The 18900-nt window shown below is 52.4% G+C and overlaps 1 protein-coding gene across 2 annotated transcripts in view; it reads right to left on the reverse strand.

The window, feature by feature from the left end:
* COL26A1 (collagen type XXVI alpha 1 chain) overlaps positions 1-18900 on the reverse strand; it is a 165443-nt gene that overhangs the window by 99545 nt on the left and 46998 nt on the right. For both annotated transcript variants that reach the window (XM_030301503.1, XM_030301502.1), the window contains exon 2: positions 17535-17657. In XM_030301503.1, the coding sequence (XP_030157363.1) occupies positions 17535-17657 (123 nt within the window). The remainder of the gene's footprint in view (positions 1-17534; positions 17658-18900) is intronic.

The following is an 18900-nucleotide window of genomic DNA, read 5'->3' on the forward strand; positions in this document are numbered from 1 at the left end:
GAGACGCTGCAGATGTGCACAGGGTGGCCCCCGCAAGGACAGCCCAGGCTGCCTTGGCCCGAGGGGATCAAACATGCGGTCAGGCAAGATAAACATGGGGCTTTCTGGCTGCTTTGTTTCTAGTTCACTCCAATGCATCTCTGCCCCTCTGGGAGCTTTGAGTGAGCCCCCGCCTCTCCGAGCCCTCTGTGAAGTCTGGGCTGGGATGCCACAGATTCAAAGGTCCCTTCTTACCTTGAAATTCTCCAAACGCAATTTAGAGTCTCCATGGGGTGTCTCCCACCTCACCAGTTCTGGGTCGTTGTTTTTTCCAAGATGACCCAAATTTAGGGACTTCTGACCTCTTCGGATTTGCTCCGTCTGATGGGCGGATCCTGGGGCTTCCCTCACCAGCAAACTCCAGAATACACACTCCCCTGGGGGTCATTACTCAAATATCCACGAGGACTTTGACTCTCCCCCTCTGTGCTCCTCCCATGACAGAGCCCTGAGAGCTCGACCTCCACCAGGTAGGTCCTACCTGCCCACCGCTTGCCCCCCACCCACCCCAGTCCAGCCTCCATCACCACCCTCCCAACAGGCGGCCATGACCCCTAATGGGCGCCCAGCTCCCACACCCACCCCCCCTCCTCCAGCCTCCATACAAGCTCCAGTTTTCAAAGCACAAACTTCCTCCATAAACCTGCCCGGCTTCTCTTTAATCTTAGGACACAACCCAAATCCTTCGGATGACCACGTGGACTTCCTAGATCTGGCCGCTATCCACCTTGGCTGCTTCCCCGCTCACCGATCTCTGACCCCTCTGGGGACCCCCAGCAGCATCGGCCTTTGAGCTGACGAACCCCCAGAGCTCCTCGCCGTGGCAGAGCTTGTCACCTACTGTTCCCTCTGCCCGAGACACCCACGAAGTCCGGCACGGCCCCCCAGGCTGGGAAAACGTGACGCCTCCTCTGGGAGGGCCTCCTTGACCAGCCTGCTCTCAGTCACAACCACCCCACCGCAGGCTGGGTCCCCTCGGTTTATACTGTCATAGAACTCTGACTTGTCTTCCAAACACTTACCACCACCCGTGCATTCATCTGATGCCTGTCCCCTCTACTAAAGCCGCTGGCTGTGCCCCAGGCCTAGCTCAGGGTAGGGCACGTCCTGTGCGCTCAGTAAAAATTGGTAGAATGAAAGAAACAACGGACGGCGTACCAGATGGCAACTGCAATGCCAGCCACGACACCACAGCTCCGCAGAGTTGCTCAGGGTGTCGGGTGGGGGACATCGCTGGAAACTGACGGCCGGCAGGGATGGGGCGGGCAGGGCAGGGCCACTTCCACCGGGAGGGGCCCGAAAAGTCTCCCTACGTTGTAGAACGCTTGAGGAAGTTCCGCCGAGCTGAGAAGGCGAGGAGGCAGCCAGCACCAGGAGAGACAGGAGGTGGTTTGGGATGAGATCTGGTGCATTTGGGGAGCAGGCAGGGCGGCTGTGAAAGCCCCCAAAGCCGGCAAGGAGTCTGGCCTGGGCGCGTGGAGACCGTAGTAGCTGATGTTGGCTAGGCCTTCCAGAGCATCTGCTGACCAGCAAAATATGTTCAAGCCCGCCATGTACACATATTAACTGGGGCACCCAGGCAACTCAGTCGGTTAAGTGTCCGACTTCGGCTCAGGTCATGATCTCCCAGTTTGTGGGTTCAAGCCCCGCATCGGGCTCTGTGCTGACAGCTCAGAGCCTGGAGCCTGCTTGAGTCTATCTGTCTGTCTCTCTCTCTCTCTCTCTCTCTGTCCCTCCCCTGCTCACTCACTCTCTCTCTCTCTCCCTCTCTCAAAAATAAACATTAAAAAAAATTTAATATATCTATCCATGTTAATTCATACATGTCTATACATGTGTATTACATGCTGTCTTGGCATATATTAAAAATCAGTAGAGGGGCGCCTGGGTGGCACAGTCGGTTAAGCGTCCGACTTCAGCCAGGTCACGATCTCGCGGCCCGTGAGTTCGAGCCCCGCGTCAGGCTCTGGGCTGATGGCTCGGAGCCTGGAGCCTGTTTCCGATTCTGTGTCTCCCTCTCTCTCTGCCCCTCCCCCGTTCATGCTCTGTCTCTCTCTGTCCCAAAAGTAAATAAGCGTTGAAAAAAAAAAAATTAAAAAAAAAAAAATCAGTAGAGCTGAATTTCACTCTTATTTTATAGATTAAAAAATAATCAGAAGACTTGATGTGGTTTTCCTGGCCCTCAACAGACAGCCTTGTGCACAGGCTAGGAGACCACCCCTCCCAGCTATGGGGAGGCCACCCAGGGACCGTGGCACCGAGGAGTGTGGTGGTCAGATCTGCCTAGAGACACCCCACCTGTGGCCGCATGTTCTTATGTGGGCAGCCAGGCAGGAAGCTGCCCCCACTGTGAGCAGATGGAGAAGGGTCCCCCAAGAGCCTCTCAGCAAGTACAGAGGGCTGAAGTCACGAGCTCCTCAATGACTACCCTCCGCAAAGGGGGCAGATGTATCCCGTGTTTCCCCAAAGGTGGCCCTGGGTGCACAAGGTCATGTGAAAGGGCATTTGAAGAACAGGATCCCAGGAGGGGTGAGGTGCCCGTCACTGGAGGTGTGTAAGTGGAGGCCATGGCTCTTTGGCCTCCAAAGGTGGGTGGGGTCCCCAAAGCATCAGGAGGTCCCTCAGTGTGTGCCAGCACAGGGCTGTCATCTGGGCATCGCCAGCCCCGAGACCACTGCCCCCCCCCCCAACTGGGCACTTCGGCTGCAGGCTCCTGGCCCCACTTCCTTACCAGGGACCACCACGGGGAGGACCAGACTGGGAGGTACCGAGACAGGCTGGAGACTCAACAGGAAATGGGAGTGGGGGTTTCAGAAAGGGAGGCAGGAGATTATTAATCTCTTGATTAATAGCAGCGGGGCCGGTGGGAGGGAAGGGGCTGTCCCACCGCAGTTCCGAGGCGGGAGGAGGGGGTTTCCAGCCTCTGGCCTCCTCCACATCCAAGCTAGTCATTCTTAAGTGCCAGACGCAAGGGACAGCAGGCCCAGCGGGCAGTGTCTTCCGCCCAGGCCTCCCCTCCCACGACAGCCCAAGCCCACGGTCCCCTGGGGAGTCGTGGCGGGGGAGGGGGACGCAGCCCAGACGAGCCCCACGCTGCGGGGGTCAGCCTCCCTGAACTTCTCCATCCACACAGGCTGGCTGAGGAGGAGAGGCGGGGAAGAAAGGCCATGTTTTAAGAGAGTACTAAGTCCGGGACTTCACAAGGCCTAGCAGGCAGCAGGCAACCCAGCCAGAGGGGGGAGGCCGGCTGGCAGGGGGCCGTCTGTCTGGTGGAGGGGAACGAAGGAGGCCGATGAAGCCCCGGAGAGTTCCGGCAAACCCCTCCGCTCAGCACATCTGGAAAAGGTTGGCTCTAAGGCCATCAAAGAGCTCCAAGGGGCCAGGGAGAAGCCAGGCCGCGGAAAACTGAACCCCCAGCCCCCTACTCGGAGTCCCTGGGGCTAGGTGTTCCAAATCTGTCCGGCAGGCCCCGGGCCTGGCCCGCCCCCTCCAGCAGCTGCCCCGGGGACTCACAGCCAGGGGTCTGGTTTCCACCCCAAAGCAAGACAGGGGTTATATCCTCATTTCCCAGGAAGAGAAGCTGAGGCACAGAGAGGAGAGGCCTGGCTTGTCCCCTCTGCCTTCCTCTCAAAGGGAAGTCTCGGCACTCAACCCCTCGCTGTGGAGCTAGCTAGAGAAGGCGCACCCCCCCCCCAGGCTATTTCCTCCCCTTCTCTCCCCTCCCCCCCGAGTCCCTAGTGAAATCCCCTCATCCCCGAGATCTCTGTTCCGATGTCATTCCCCCAGGGAAACCCCAGGACCAGGTCTCATATCAGGGACACCACTGCTGTGAGTCTTTGATGGTCCCTCATCGAGGGGTGCCCCCCCCCCACATACACACACGCAACTTCTGTGAGAGAGGGGCCATGGTTTTTTGCACCCTAGCGCCTGCTCTTAGGTTCTCCATCAGTTCCACACAAACAACTGAACGATGAAACACAAGATCTTAGAACCCTGAAGCAGGGGGTTCCTCCAAGTGAGGCCAGGCCTGGCGGCCTGGCGGAGGAATCCCCCTGGCGCTCTCTGCACACCAGCTGCCGACTCACTGGGCGCCTGGCATGGTCCTCTGGGCCTCGTGTTTGTCTGTGAGCATTACAGACAGGTACCTCCATCACGCACGTGCACACACACACACACACACACACATGCCACAGAAATCCAACGTACGAAAAATCACAGAATGGGAAAATCCCCACGGGACACAGCTGTATTGAATTTTGTTTTCCTCCAACAAGAAGGTGGATGCGTTCCTTTAATGGACGCTGCGGAGCGTCTCGGTGTGCAGGGCCTCGCGGTGAGCCCTGGGGATACCGGGGCGGAACATCGTGGGCCTGCCGTCGAGGCCCTCGTGAGTTGGTAGAGTCGCCCCCAGTTCAGACCATCTCAGCGTCACATGGGTGAGCCCACAGGGGTGACGGCCTCTCCTGCTGTGCCTCTCTGACAAGGCCCCCCTTCCCCTCCTGCTGCAGGTTCGCTGGCTCTGGGCTTCTCGGCGGCCCTCTGCCCTCCTGTGCGGCCACTCTTCCCTCTCTGTGGGACTGTTCCTGGCAGCTCACAGTTTACAACTATGCTCCTGTACCTCCCGTCTTAGAAAGAAACAGAGTGCCTGGGTGGCTCAGTTGGTTAGGCCTCCGACGCAATTTAGGCTCAGGTCATGATCCCACAGTCCGTAAGTTCAAGCCCCACGTCGGGCTCCGTGCTGATAGCATGGAACCTGCTTGGGATTCTCTCTTATGCCCCTATCTCTCTGCCCCTCCCCTGCTCTCTCTTTCAAAATAAATAAATAAACTTAACAAAAAAAAAAAAGAAAAAGAAACAAGCAAAATCCCTCCCTTGATCCCGTGCTGCCCCCAGCTTCCCAGCCCCATCTATGCTCCCTTCCCGGCAAGAACTTCTTGAAACTTCTCGCCTTTCATTTTGCTCCTCGGCCGGAGCCATCATGGCCTCCGTCCCCCACCAGTCCTCAAAACTGCACTTGCCGGGGTCCCAGCCACCCCACATTGCCAATTCTAATGCGTTCTCGGGCCTCATCCCAACAGGTTTCCCAGAGCATTTGGGAGATGTGGGCTCTCCCTCTTCTCCTCCCTCCTGAAACTCACCTCCTGGGGCACCTGGTTTCTCTGATCCTCCCTCTGCCCTGGCTGCTCCCTCTCACCTCGTTAGCCAGCCCGTCTTCCTTAGCCTTGCCTCTGAGGTGGGGGTGCCCGGAATGGTCGGGAAGCAGCACCCCTTCTCCATCTGGTCATCCCCAAGTCCACCTCCAATCCTGCAGCTTCAAACACGGCCTACATGCTCTCGACCCTCAATCGCGCCACATCTCCTAGGTTCCAACATGCACGCACCGTTACAGTTCAACATGGCGGATACAGTTGATGGTGTGCTATCATTTAATGGGTTTAAGTCTCAGGGATGGTAAGATAACACAGTTCTTCCTACCAATGGCGTCTTAGAATCCATGAAATGCACTATGGCCCGAGTCCCGGAATCTTCCTGGTGCCCTGGGCTTTTCACTCAACCTCTTACTTGCCCTCCGCCCTCCATGGACGCCCCATGGGCATCTCAAGCTTCGGTTGGCCAAAACAGAGCTGCCGGCTTCCACCTCTTAGAGCTGACACCCCTGAGTGTCCTCAGCTTAACGAATGGCATGCACAGCCAACCAGCCACTCACACCAAACATTTAGGGTTGTTCCCGATTGCTCCCTGCCCTTCTGTGATCAGATTCTTGTTATCTCTGCTTCAAGACACCTCCTGAATCCAGCCACTTCTCTCCACTTCCCCAGCTATTGTCCTGGCGTGAGCCCCCGTCACCTCGCAGTTGCCTGTGCCCATTCTCCCCACGACAGCCAGCGATCTTCTCCAAACCTAAACCAGTCCATCTCAGGAACCTCCAGAAAGTTGAGAAAAATCATTCAAAGCAAGCAGAAAAAAGGACGTCGTAGAGATAAGAGCAGAAAGCAATGGAATTGAAAACAGAAAAACAACAGAGAAAAATCAGTGAGACCCAAAGCTGGTTCTCCGGAAAGACCGATGAGATGGCCAAACTCTAGCAAGACTGACAAAGGAAAAACAAGAGAAGACACAAATTATCAATCTCACGAATGAAACAGGTAATATCACTACACATGTAAATGTTAACAGTTTAGAGGAAACGGACCAAGCCATTGAAAAACGCAAATTACCCCATTGAAAAACGCAAATTACCCCGATTCAAGATGAAATAGGTCATTTAAATAGCGCCATAACTATTAAGGAAATTGCATTTGTAGCTTAAAAACTCCTTCAAAAGAAATCACCAGACCCAGATGTTTTCATCAGAGAATTTTACCAAACGTTTAAGAACTGATACCAATTCTACACGTCCTCTTCCAGAAAATGCAAGAGGAAGGAGCACATCCTAACTCATTTTATGAGACGTTGATACCGAAGTCAGACAAAGACAGTAGAAAACAAGAAAACCACAGACCAATATCCATCATGGATACAGACATAAACGTCCTCAAACAAAATATTAGCAAGTAGAATTCAGCTATATATTTTTTAAAATTATACACCATGGCCAAGTGGGGTTTATTCCAAGGATGCCATGTAGGTTTAATACCCCAAAATGAGTCAACGTAATCACCATATTAAAAATCACATAGGGGCGCCTGGGTGGCTTGGTCTGTTAAAGCATCCGACTTCGGCTCAGGTCATGATCTCACAGTTCATGAGTTCAAGCCCCATGTTGGGCTCTCTGCTCTCAGTACAGAGCCTGCTTCAGGTCCTCTGTCTCCCTCTCTCTCTGCCCCTTCCCAGCTCATGCACGCTCTCCCTCTCTGCCAAAAATAAATAAAAATTAATTTAAAAAAAATCACATAATCATGTCAATCAGTGCAAAAAAATATACTGACAAAAATCAGTGCCCAGGATGAAAACCCTCAGAAAAAAAAACGGTAATACAGGGAATTTCCTCAGCTTGATAGAGAACATCCACGAAATCCTTGCAGTTAACATTATACTTACTGGTGAAAGGCTTTCCCCCTGTGGCTGGGAACAAAGCATTCTCTCTGCTCTCTCCACTCTTACCCAGTGAGTGCCAGCAGTTCTGGCCAGAGAAAAGGCAAAGAGAGAAAATGACAGACACACAGATCTGAAATGAGGAAAGAAGGCAGTCGCTACTTACAGATGACATGATTGTCTGAAGAAAAAAAGTGTCACGGAATCTACAGAAAAATGCCCAAAGCTAACATACGAACTCAACAAGGTCAGAGGATACAATATAAACACACACAAAGGGGCACCTGGGTGGCGCAGTCGGTTAAGCGTCTGACTTCGGCCAGGTCACGATCTCGCGGTCCGTGGGTTCGAGCCCCGCGTCGGGCTCTGGGCTGATGGCTCAGAGCCTGGAGCCTGTTTCCGATTCTGTGTCTCCCTCTCTCTCTGCCCCTCCCCCGTTCATGCTCTGTCTCTCTCTGTCCCAAAAATAAATAAACGTTGAAAAAAAAATTAAAAAAAATAAAAATAAAAATAAACACACACAAAAATCTATTGCATTGATATATACTGGCAACGAACACAAGGATATTGAAACTGAAAAGTCAAGTTTACCAGTTTTACCAAAAGGCACTACTTACAATCACTCCAAAAAAAAAATTTTTTTTTAAAAAGAAAGAACAGAGCACGTAGGCCAAAAACTGTAAGAAAGCAATGAAAGATGAAATAAAAAAAAAAATCCAAATAAATGGAGAGACATACGATATTCCTGGACTGGAAGACTGAACATAGTAAGGTAATAATTCTCTCCAAGTGGATGTAAAGGTTTCATGTAATTCCTGCACAAATCGCATCAAGATTTTTGGTAGCTGTAGACCGGATTATCATAAAATTTATATGAAAAGACAAAGGAACTAAGGTTGCTAAGCCAATTGTGAAGAGGAAGAAGGAAGTGGGAACAAAATCAGCCTCTCCGATTTCAAGACTCATTACATACCAACAGCAAGACCAACAGGTAATGAGACGGACCCGTAGACGCGTATTATCAACGGAACAGAACAGAGAACTTAGACCAACACAAATATACCCAAATGATACTTTTACATTTTACTTTATTATTTACTTTGAGAAACAGAGTGCCAGCAGGGGAGGGGCAGAGAGAGAGGGGGAGACAGAGAGTCCCAAGGGGGCTCCGTGCTGTCAGTGCAGAGCTCAATAAACGGTGAGATCACGACGTGAGCCGAAATCAGGGGTCAAACACTTAACCAGCTGAGCCACCCGGGTGCCCCCGAAATGATTTTTAGCAAACATGCAAAAGCAGTCCAAGAAAGGAAGGCGGCCATCTCAGCAATGGTACTGGAGCGATCAGATATCCACGGACAAAAAAAAAAAAAAAAAAAAAAAAAAAAATTAGCCTTGCCCTAAACATCACCCCTTGTGCAAAAATTAACTCAAAATGGATCGTGGACTTAAATGTCAAACACAAAACTGAAAACCTTTTAGAGGAAAACATAGGAGAAGATCTCCAAGATCGAAGGCAAGGCAAAGAGTTCATAGAAAACCACAATGAGGGGCGCCTGGGTGGCGCAGTCGGTTAAGCGTCCGACTTCAGCCAGGTCACTATCTCGCGGTCCATGTCCGTGAGTTCGAGCCCCGCGTCAGGCTCTGGGCTGATGGCTCAGAGCCTGGAGCCTGTTTCCGATTCTGTGTCTCCCTCTCTCTTTGCCCCTCCCCCGTTCATGCTCTGTCTCTCTCTGTCCCCCAAAAAAAAATAAAACGTTGAAAAAAAAAAAAAAAAGAGACTACACAGAATGGCTAAAATGGAAAAGAGTGATAACACCAAATGCCGGCAGGGAAACAGAGAATCTGGGTCAGTGAGACCTCGCTGGTGGAAATGTAAAATGGTACAGCCACTCTGAAACCGGTTTGGCAGGTTCTTAGAAAAACTAAACACACAACCACCAAAAGACCCAACAATTGCACTTGTGGGCACTTGCCCAGAGAAATGAAAACCTGTATTCATGCAAATATCTGAAGGAACCGGAATGTTTATGCAGTTTTATTCCGAATAGCCCCAAACTGGAAACAACCCAGATGTCTCTCAACAGATAAATGGCTCAACCACCTGGTACACGCACGCCGTGGAATACTATTCGGCAATAAAAAAGGAACGAACTGCTCGTACACTCAACAGCCCAGATCACTCTCCGGAAAATGACAATGAGAGAAAAAACCCACTGCCCAAAGTTTACCTACTTTTCGTTCCGTTCTTGAAATGGCAAAGGTTTTTTTAATTTTTTTTAATGTTTATTTATTTTTGAGAGAGAGAGAGACAGACAGAGCATGAGCGGGGGGAGGGGCAAAGAGAGAGGGAGACACAGGATCCGAAGCAGGTTCCGGGCTCTGAGCTGTCAGCACAAAGCCCGAAGCGCGGCTCGAACCCACGAACCGTGAGATCATGACTTGAGTTGAAGTCAGATGCTTAACCGACTGAGCCACCCAGGCGCCCTGAGATGGCAAAGTTTTAAAGGTAGAGAACAGATTGGTGGTTACCAGGGATTTGGGAGGCATTGGGGAGCAGGAGGAGAGTGGGTGTGGCTTCAGAAAGGCAATATGCGGGGTCCTGCGGTGCAGAGAATATTCTGTGTCTTGACTGCATTAATGTCAGTATCTCAATGCGCTGGTTGTGACACATTCTCTCATTCTGCAAGATGTCATCATTGAGAGGAATAGAATGAACGGTACACGGGATCCAAAAAAGAGACAGAACATACGGAATCTCTCTGTATTATTTCTTACAACTTCACGTGAATTGACGTTGCTCTCAAAATAAAAAGCTGATCAGAAAGAAACCTCAATCAGATCATTTCTCATCTCTACTTAAAACTCTCCATGGCTTCCCGATACACTGACTCAAAGCCAAACTTAAGCCCACAGAGATCAGCCTCTGCCTATACCCTCCTCCTCAGTTGCTCTGCTCCTGGACACGGACCTCCTCTCTGTTCCTTCGTCTGGGACCTCCCTTTCTCAGGGCCTTTGCACCGACCACCCTTCCCGATCATCACATGGAAGCTGTTTCTCCTCACTCTTTGCTCAGCATCAACATCATCCCCCCAGGGTGTCTCCCCTACCTGCTCTGAAGTAGCCCCAGTCCGTGCCCGGCCACATCACCCTATCTGAAGGTGACGCACTCATTACGAGGCAATATTTTTTCTCCTTTTCATATTTAGCTGAATATAAAGTCCATGGGGAAAACGACTTGGTCTTACTCTCCATCACGTTCCCCTCTGGCACACAGTAGGGCCCTCCATGAATATTTGCAGGAAGGGCTGAGCGGGGGAAAAAAAAAAAAAACAAAATGCAAGCAAAGAGGTCTGCGTGGGGCTCCTGGGAGAGAGGGTAGGGGCCGGGGAGGCACTGGGGGCACATGCCAGTCCCCAAGTGCATTCTGAACACTACCACACCCTCCCTTCCCCCACCTGCATACTTTTGTCATTAAAATGTCATCAGGATGTAATGACATAACGTGCTGACTTCCAAGCCTTCTGCCAAGAGAGGCCCCACCAAGGATTACAGCCATGCCGATCCCTAAATCCAACTACGCAGAAATGCAGAAACCCCTTCTCCCCGCCACGGCCCCGCACAGACCCGGCACGGAGCAGCCGCGGGCAGCAGGGGGGGCGCCAGTGCAGGTGCCCCCCGCTCTCGGGCAGGAAACGTGCTCCTGCGCTCTCTTACCAGCCACTCGTCATTCACCTGACATCTGTACCTCCTTTCAGAGTCCTACCAAGGTCCTGGGGTTTGTAACGGCCAACACTGGCCTAGACACGCCTCAGCACTGAATCCCCGAAGCCCTCCCACGAGGCAGGTCCTATCGTCATTTTTACAAACGAACCAAGTGAAACCCCAGCCCCCACCCCTTCTCTTCCTACCCCCGGCTCCACCGCCCGCTCTGTGTGCAGACCCAGCCCACGTCATCCAGCTCCAGCCAGGCCAGCCCCTCCTGTAAACAGCCACCCTCGCCAGCCCCGTGGGCTTCGGGGTGTGCCCACCACGCACAGTCCCCCAGATTCGGGGAAGAGGCCAGAGCCGAGCCGGAAGCCCTCAGGGCTATTTACCCAGGTGGCCAGAGAATGGTCCAGAAGAGGGGCTTAGGCTCCCCCTGGCCCCACGGACTGCTTGCCCGCAAGGAGGAACATGGCTGGAACAGCTGGAGGAAGGGCCAGGACACGGGTTCTTCTTGCCTGGGTGGGAAGTCCATTTGCCCCAGGAGCCCTGCTCTGTGGCCCAGGGGGTGGGGGCAGGCAGGGTCCTGGTCATGCCTGGTGCCGCCGCACCGCCCACAGCTCCGGAGGTGGCAGAGGCAAGAAATACGGAAACCTAGAAACTTCTACGTAAACGCTGAGGTTGAAACATGTCAAGGCACACTGGGCAGCCAGGACTATAAGCAACACGACACGACACAAGGCAGCTCTGGGGGGGCTCGGCCGGGGTTTGCCATCCTAACCTCAGGGGGGAAAAACGCAGCTTCAGAGCGTGATGAGGTTGGCCGTCCACTAAGGGCTGCTCCCGGGGCGATACGCCTGGGATCTGTTTCAGAGCTGAGCCATGGCCCAGCCCCGGCTTGCATGCCCACGGCACTTCTCACAAGCCCGCCTCACATCATCCCCCGACAGCCCCCTGGGGAAGCCTTCTACCGCCCCTACTTTAGAGTCAGGGACGCCCAGGCTCAGAGGACAAATCCTGACCGGTGAGCCCTCAGGGGAACCTCCTGGGGGCCCTGGAAAAGACAGTGCCCTCTGATAGGAGGCAACCGTGCACCACATCCCCGGGCTCCTTTATTTGGGAGACTGTTGTTGATGCCCGGAGCTGCGGCCGCCCTTCTGTGACCGTGCAGAGCGACACGGCAGACACACAGGAGCTGGCAGAGAGTGAAGTCCACAGGGCCCAAGATCTCGAGAATACTATTGGCTTAATAACTGCACTGGGACAGAGCTACACAATCCTGGGCTGTTTCACACCTGGATAAATCCCCTCACAGAAAACCCCAGCTCAGGGAAGCCCAGGGTTGGGGGTCCCCACCCCGTCTCTGGCTCCACTCTCAGGGCACCTTGCTCCCGCACAGCACAGATGACAGATGCGACTGTGTGCCTGTTTCTGGTGTGGTTTGACGAATGCCTCCCCCCCACCACCACCGCTACTCGGTCATGGGCTCCCCAAGTCAGGGCCTGGTCTGGGTTCTCACATCACGCTCTCCTGAGGCCTCCCCAAGGCCTGTACGCAGGAGGAGGTCAACAAGTACTTATGTGGTGGAGGAAAGGGGCTGGGTCATAAAATCTTAGGAGCATCCTTCTGGGGCCTGTAAACCCAATTCGATCCTTGTGACTATTCTTTTTTTTTTTTTTTTTAATTTGTTGTTGTTTACTTATTTTTGGGAAAGAGAGAAACAGTGGGGGAGGAGCAGAGAGAGAGAGGGAGACACAGACTCCAAAGCAGGCTCCAGGCTCCGTCCGAGCTCCCAACACGGGGCTCGAACCCACAAACTGCGAGATCACGACCCGAGCCCAAGTCAGACGCTTAACCGACTGAGCCACCCAGGTGTCCCTTTGTGACTATCCTTTGGACCTCGGGCAAGTCACTCTGCTCTCTGAGCTTCGATCTCCCAGTGGCGAGTTTGTGGATCAGTTTATAAGACAAGGGCTTGCCTTCGCAACAAACTGTCTTAGTCACAGTTCTCACCATCACGCACACCCTGTGCAGGAATTCAAAGTGTTCTGACACCTTTGATCTTGAGCACAGAACAGACGCTGTGTTGTTGCACACGGTGACCAGCGTTAAGACAAAGCGGGATAAGGGGCTGGAAAGTGACGGGTGCCAGGGAGGAAAGCCACTGAATCAGGTCAGGAGATTCAGCTGTTCCAGGGCTGAAACCGGGCTGGGCGGAAAAATGAGCAGATGTGAAGGCCCTGAGGAAGGACGGGGTGGACGTGTGGACAGAGCCCAAGGAACAGGGCAGCCCGTGGAGGGCTCTGGGGTCAGGAGGGGAACAGGGTCCATGTCACGTGAGACGCTGATCAGCTGTGGAGAGGGGTACAGACTTTACCATAACAGAGACGGAAGCTTCTGGAAGGTTTGGGGCAGGGCAGTACCTTGATCTGACAGAGGCACTGGAGAGACCAGCGAGCAGCTACTATAAACACAATGCCTCTTATATGTGAAGCCAGCAAACCCGGGACCGGATGGGAGCGCACACGGTGCCCCAGATGGCCAGGGAGCTGGTGACAGCGCCACACCCGGCCGTCCTTCCTCTCCCTGCCCAGCCGGCAGCCCGAGGCCAAAGACTGAGGGGATGCACCCCAATCCTAACTCAGATAGGAGTTACTGGAGAGAGAGGAACGTACGTCAACACCTCATTCCTGAGCAAGTAATAGTAATTTCAGTGGCAGTGATAATTGAGAGCAGAAATACGGAATTCCTCTAAAGAAAGAGAATTAAGTCTTACTCAACAAAGGGAAGGCGCAGGACAAATGTGTGTCTGATGTGACCGAACATTCTGTTCTCAGCTCCTAACGCCAAGGAGAGGGAGAGAACTCTCCGAAGGCCTGTTAAACACCCACACTGAGGACCAGACCCTGATGCTTCTGAAAAGTGTCCAGATAATTGCCGAAGTCCTAAAGCAAAGGGCAGTTGGGAAAATTAGTGATCATTTGGGAAATTTGTCCGGTTGAGGTCAGAGATTCAGTAGTTAGCTTATGTGGCTTTTCTTAAAGATGCCTTATTGTATTTTACAAAGTATAAAAGCCTCAACTTATCATTTTGACATGAAGAAAGCCGTCCTTCCAAGGGTTTTGAGTTAAGGAATCCTGATGGCTCACTTTTTTAATTCTTTTTACTGTTTATTTATTTTCGGGAGACAGAGACAGAGCACAAGCAGGGGAGGGGCAGAGAGAGAGGGAGACACAGAATCTGAAACAGGCTCCAGGCTCTGAGCTGTCGGCACAGAGCCCGATGTGGGGCTCAAACCCATGAACCATGAGATCATGACCTGGGCCCGAGTTGGACGCTTAACCGACTGAACCACCCAAGTGTCCCAAATTCCATCTCTTGGAGAGAGCTGTTCCCAAGCTTGGCTCCCCTCTACAAAAAGCAAGATGCAGGCGTTCGAACTGAGGCGGGTGTAGCCTTGCTTCTCAGAGGCCGGCCTCCCTATTGGAAGAGCGGGGCACCCATTCCTCACACTGAGCTGAGAGCCGAAGTCCACCCTGTTGGGGTCACTTACAGACCAGACTCCAAAGACCCTTCTCTCAGAAGATGCTCCTAGGATCCAGAGGTGGTGACCTGGTCATCTGAGGCTTCCTACTGATGACAAAGGCAAGGAAGACCCAGGAATTCAGCTCCTGGGGGCCCAGGGGAGTTAAGGAAAGGGCGGGGGGGCCTCTGTGCCTTCTGCTGAAAAGGTAGGGGGGGGTCAGCATCTTTTTCTTCATTTACAGATCCACTGGCCATCCCTCCAGCACAGCAGTTAAAAGCAGACCTTTCTCTTAAAATTTAAAATGGACATATCTGGGTGCCTGGGTGGCTCAGCTGGTTGAGCGTCCGACTCTTGATTTCGACTCAGATCATGATCCCAGGATCATGGGATCAAGCCCCACGTCCAGCTCCACGCTGAATGTGGAGCCTGCTTAAGATTCTCCCCCTCCCTCCTCCCTTCTGCCCCCCCAAAATAAAAAATAAAAATAAAATAAAATGGATGTCTCCACTTAGTTAGCCATTCCCTTTATAGAAGGAATAATTGCAAACATACTCGTGTATAATGTGGACCCCAAGCTAAGAACCTCTACTGTTAAAACATTATGAAAAAATTTTTAAATTATGAAAATAGGGGCGCCTGGGTGGCTCAGTCAGTTAAGCGTCCGACTTCAGCTCGGGTCATGATCTCACGGTTTGTGAGTTCAAGCCCCGCGTCAGGCTCTGTGCTGACAGCTCAGAGCCTGGAGCCTCCTTCAGATTCTGTGTCTCCCCCTCTCTCTGCCCCTCCCTCGCTCACATTCTGTCTCTCTCTCTCTCTCTCTCTCTCTCTCAAAAATAAATAAACATTAGGGGCGCCTGGGTGGCGCAGTCGGTTAAGCGTCCGACTTCAGCCAGGTCACGATCTCGCGGTCCGTGAGTTCGAGCCCCGCGTCGGGCTCTGGGCTGATGGCTCAGAGCCTGGAGCCTGTTTCCGATTCTGTGTCTCCCTCTCTCTCTGCCCCTCCCCCGTTCATGCTCTGTCTCTCTCTGTCCCAAAAATAAATAAAAACGTTGAAAAAAAAATTAAAAAAAAAATAAATAAACATTAAAAAAATTTAAAAAAAAAACGTGTAAAAGTGTCCGACTCTCGATTTTGGCTCAGGTCATAATCTCACAGTTTCGTGAACTCAAGCCCCGAGTTGGGCACTGTGCTGACAGTGAGGAGCCTGCTTGGGATTCTCTCTCTCTCTCTCTCTCTCTCTCTCTCTCTCTGCCCCTCCCCCACTCATGCTCTTTCTCTCTCAAAATAAATAAATAAACTTAAAAAAAATCTTGTAAACACGTAGAAGTGTTAAATATATATCATGATGCTGACTGAAGTACAGTCTGTAGCAGTTAAAACGAGGAAACCAATTTAAATATCCATTAGTTGAGGACAAGGGGCATCAATGATGATGCTTCGCTGCAATGAAGGGGCTTTGAACAGCCTTTAAAAAGGAGGTGGCTGTACGGGAAGTGATTGCGAAATATTGTTCTGGGGGGAAGCAAGTTGCAGGACAAAAGAACACCGTCTGGTCTTTGTTTAAGAAAATGCATATATGTAAGAGGAGCAGAGTCCATTATAGAGGAGGCACAGAGGAGACGTATCATTAATACTAATAAAGGGATCATGTAGGTGTAATTCGAGAGGAACAATGCTCAATTTCTGTAATATTTGGGTTTTTTTTTTTTTTTGGACAGTGAGTATATATCACGTTCTTCCTAATAACAATGACAGCAATAACAATGAAAGGTAGAATGAAAAATCTAGAAAAGAAACAAGCCACCCTCTCCCCGGCGGGCTCTACAGCCTGTGTGGCCCAGGACCAGAATCGCTGCCACATTCGTGGGTCCCAGCAGAGCAGCTGCAAAGCTGATTCTGGGCATTGGCTGCACGCTGAGCCCTGTAGGGGGCACCACTGTGCAGGCAAGGGCCCCGACCCCCGGGCTCATCCATCCTTGGAGATAAAAACACATCCAATTTATGATGACCCTGGGATGGTTAATCTGTGTCACTCTGGCTAGACCAGAATACCCAGATATTTGGTCAGACACGAATGGGGGTTGCTGTAAAAGTTTTTTTTTTTTTAAGTTTATTTATTTTCAATGGAGGGCAGAGGGGCAGAGAGAGAGAGGGAGAGAATCCCAAGCAGGGTCTGCGGTGTGTGGCAGATGTGGGGTTCGAACCCACAAACCTTAGATCATGACCTGAGCCGAAGGTGGACGCCTAACTGACTGAGTCACCCAGGCGCCCCAAAAGTGTTTTTTTTTTTTTAATTGAAGTGTAGTTGACATATAGCTAGTTTCAGGTGCACAACATCGTGGCTGGACAATTATATACATCACAAAATGCTATGATAAGTGTCTTCACCGTCTGTCACCATACCAAGTTATTCCCATATTACTGACTATATCGCCGATACTGTGCTTTTCACCCCGTGACTCTTAATCTCATGCACTTACTTTTCCCAAACCACTCTGGCAACCACTAGTTTGTCCTCTGTATGTATGAGTCTGTTTCTGGTTTTTTGTTCGTTTGGGCAGGGATTTGGAATTTGAGAAGCGTGGTCCCAGGCAGAGAGGGGCAAAGGGTCTTGGAGGCAGAAACCCACGGCCGGACAGGTGTGGAGTGGAGAGTAAAGGAAGCTGGAGCCAGAAAAGGGACTGGAGGGGGAGAGGACTAGGAGGCAGATGAGGTGGGGTCTCAGAGACCTCGAATGTGGCCCCAGGAATTCAGATCTCTTCCTATGAATCTGAGAGCTGCCTGAGGGCTGTGGGTGGGGGCTGTAAGAGAGGTGGGGCTGTGAGGGGCGGAGCCGTGAGGGGCGGGGCCGTGAGGGGCGGGGCCGTGAGGGGCGGGGCTGTGAGGGGCACAACTGAGAAGAGTGGGGGCAGTCAGGGGCGGGGCTGAGAGGGGTCTCACGGGCCCTTCTCCATCCCCCTGTCCCCTCCGCCCACTCGCTGTCTATGGTGCTCTTCTGCTCATCAAATGCCCCCTGGATTATGAAGGTCTTTCAGGGTAGGAAGCGTGTCTCTTTCATCTGGCCCGCACATACCCTCCCCCCATGGTCTGTCCACAAAAGGTGCTGTGTAAATGCATGCTCAGTTCTTGTTTCCAAGCGTCAACCCCCCCTCCCCAGCAGCTTGTGCTGGGGTCAGATTCATCCAAAGGAGCAGAAAGGAAGAGCAGAGGTGGCCAGCCCCACAGCCTTTACCTCACAAGGTTGGCACAGGGCCCGGGCCACCGGCAGCTCTGGTACACGCGCTGGACCACGGTCTCGGAGCCATTCTGCACCTGGCAGGACACCGTCCGCGTCACCGTGTGATGGCACCAGTGCCTGTGGGGAAAGCAACAGTCGTGACGTTATTACTGAGGGGCTGACTGCGGGTCAAAAGGCCGTGATGGCTGAGGAGGGGCCCCTCCACGAGGCTGGGGGATAAGGGGCCCACTGAGACCCTGGGACCAGGTCCAAGGGGAAGGGAGAGTAGCCATACCCTTTGGCCACCAAGTCCCAGCATCATACCTGTCATCAAGTGCTCAGAATCAACCCCTGCCCACAGAGAAACCCCACTCTGGTGAGGAAGAATAAGAAGGAAGTGATTAAGAGGCGCCTGGGTGGCTCAGTCGTTAAGCATCCGACTTGGGCTCAGGTCATGATCTCACGGTTCTTGGGTTTGAGCCCCGCATCAGGCTCTGTGCTGACAGCTCGGAGCCTGGAGCCTGCTTCGGATTCTGTGCCTCCCTCTCTCGCTACCCCTCCCCTGCTCACGTTGTCTCTCCCTCTCTCTGTCTCAAATAAACATTAAAAACTTTAAGAAAAGGAAGTGATCAAAATCCACAGGAACCCGGGGCCATAAGTGCAATGAAAGGACACGCACAGGGAGCTATGGGAACACAGTAGGGCACCGGACCCCGGTCCTAAGAAAGGCCAACCACCTGAGTACGAAAGGTAACCGTCAGCCCACGGCAAATGCAATTACAGGTGGACCAAAGGTTGGAGGGAGGGGAGGAGCCAGGAGAAAGGCACGGCGCCTGCCAGGCTAGATGTGGGTCTTATCATGAAGTCAGCGGGGAGCCACTGAAGGACTCGCCAGAGGGATGCCCCACGGGTCTGAGTTTAGAGCGCTTCCTCTGGTGCACTGTGTAAGAGGTACAGAGGCCTGAGCTGGGGCGTGGCAGTGGGGAAGAAGGGACATACGCAAACAACATGGAGATTGGATCCAGATGGCAGAAAAGCACATACTCCCGTCTCCCCCTTCCATCCCCAGATCCTAGAGACTGGAAATCTAAAAACAAGCCCCTGTTGGGACATCAGCAAGATGGTGGATAGGAGATCCCCCATTCACACACACACAACCCGCCACCGTCCCCCCCGACTCAGTAACAATAATTTGGCAGCCAGCCACGGACAAAAATGCCTTTGCGGGAGCTTTGGGATTTTTGTAGACCGTATCTCTTATAAGGGGTCAATATCCAAAACATACAAGGAACTCAAAAGACTCAATAGCAAAAAAACAAATAGTCTGAGTTTAATGGCCAGAAGGGCCTGAAGAGAAATTTTTCCAAAGACATACCGACGG

This window comes from Lynx canadensis, chromosome E3, assembly GCF_007474595.2.
Source record: "Lynx canadensis isolate LIC74 chromosome E3, mLynCan4.pri.v2, whole genome shotgun sequence".
NCBI lineage: Eukaryota > Metazoa > Chordata > Mammalia > Carnivora > Felidae > Lynx > Lynx canadensis.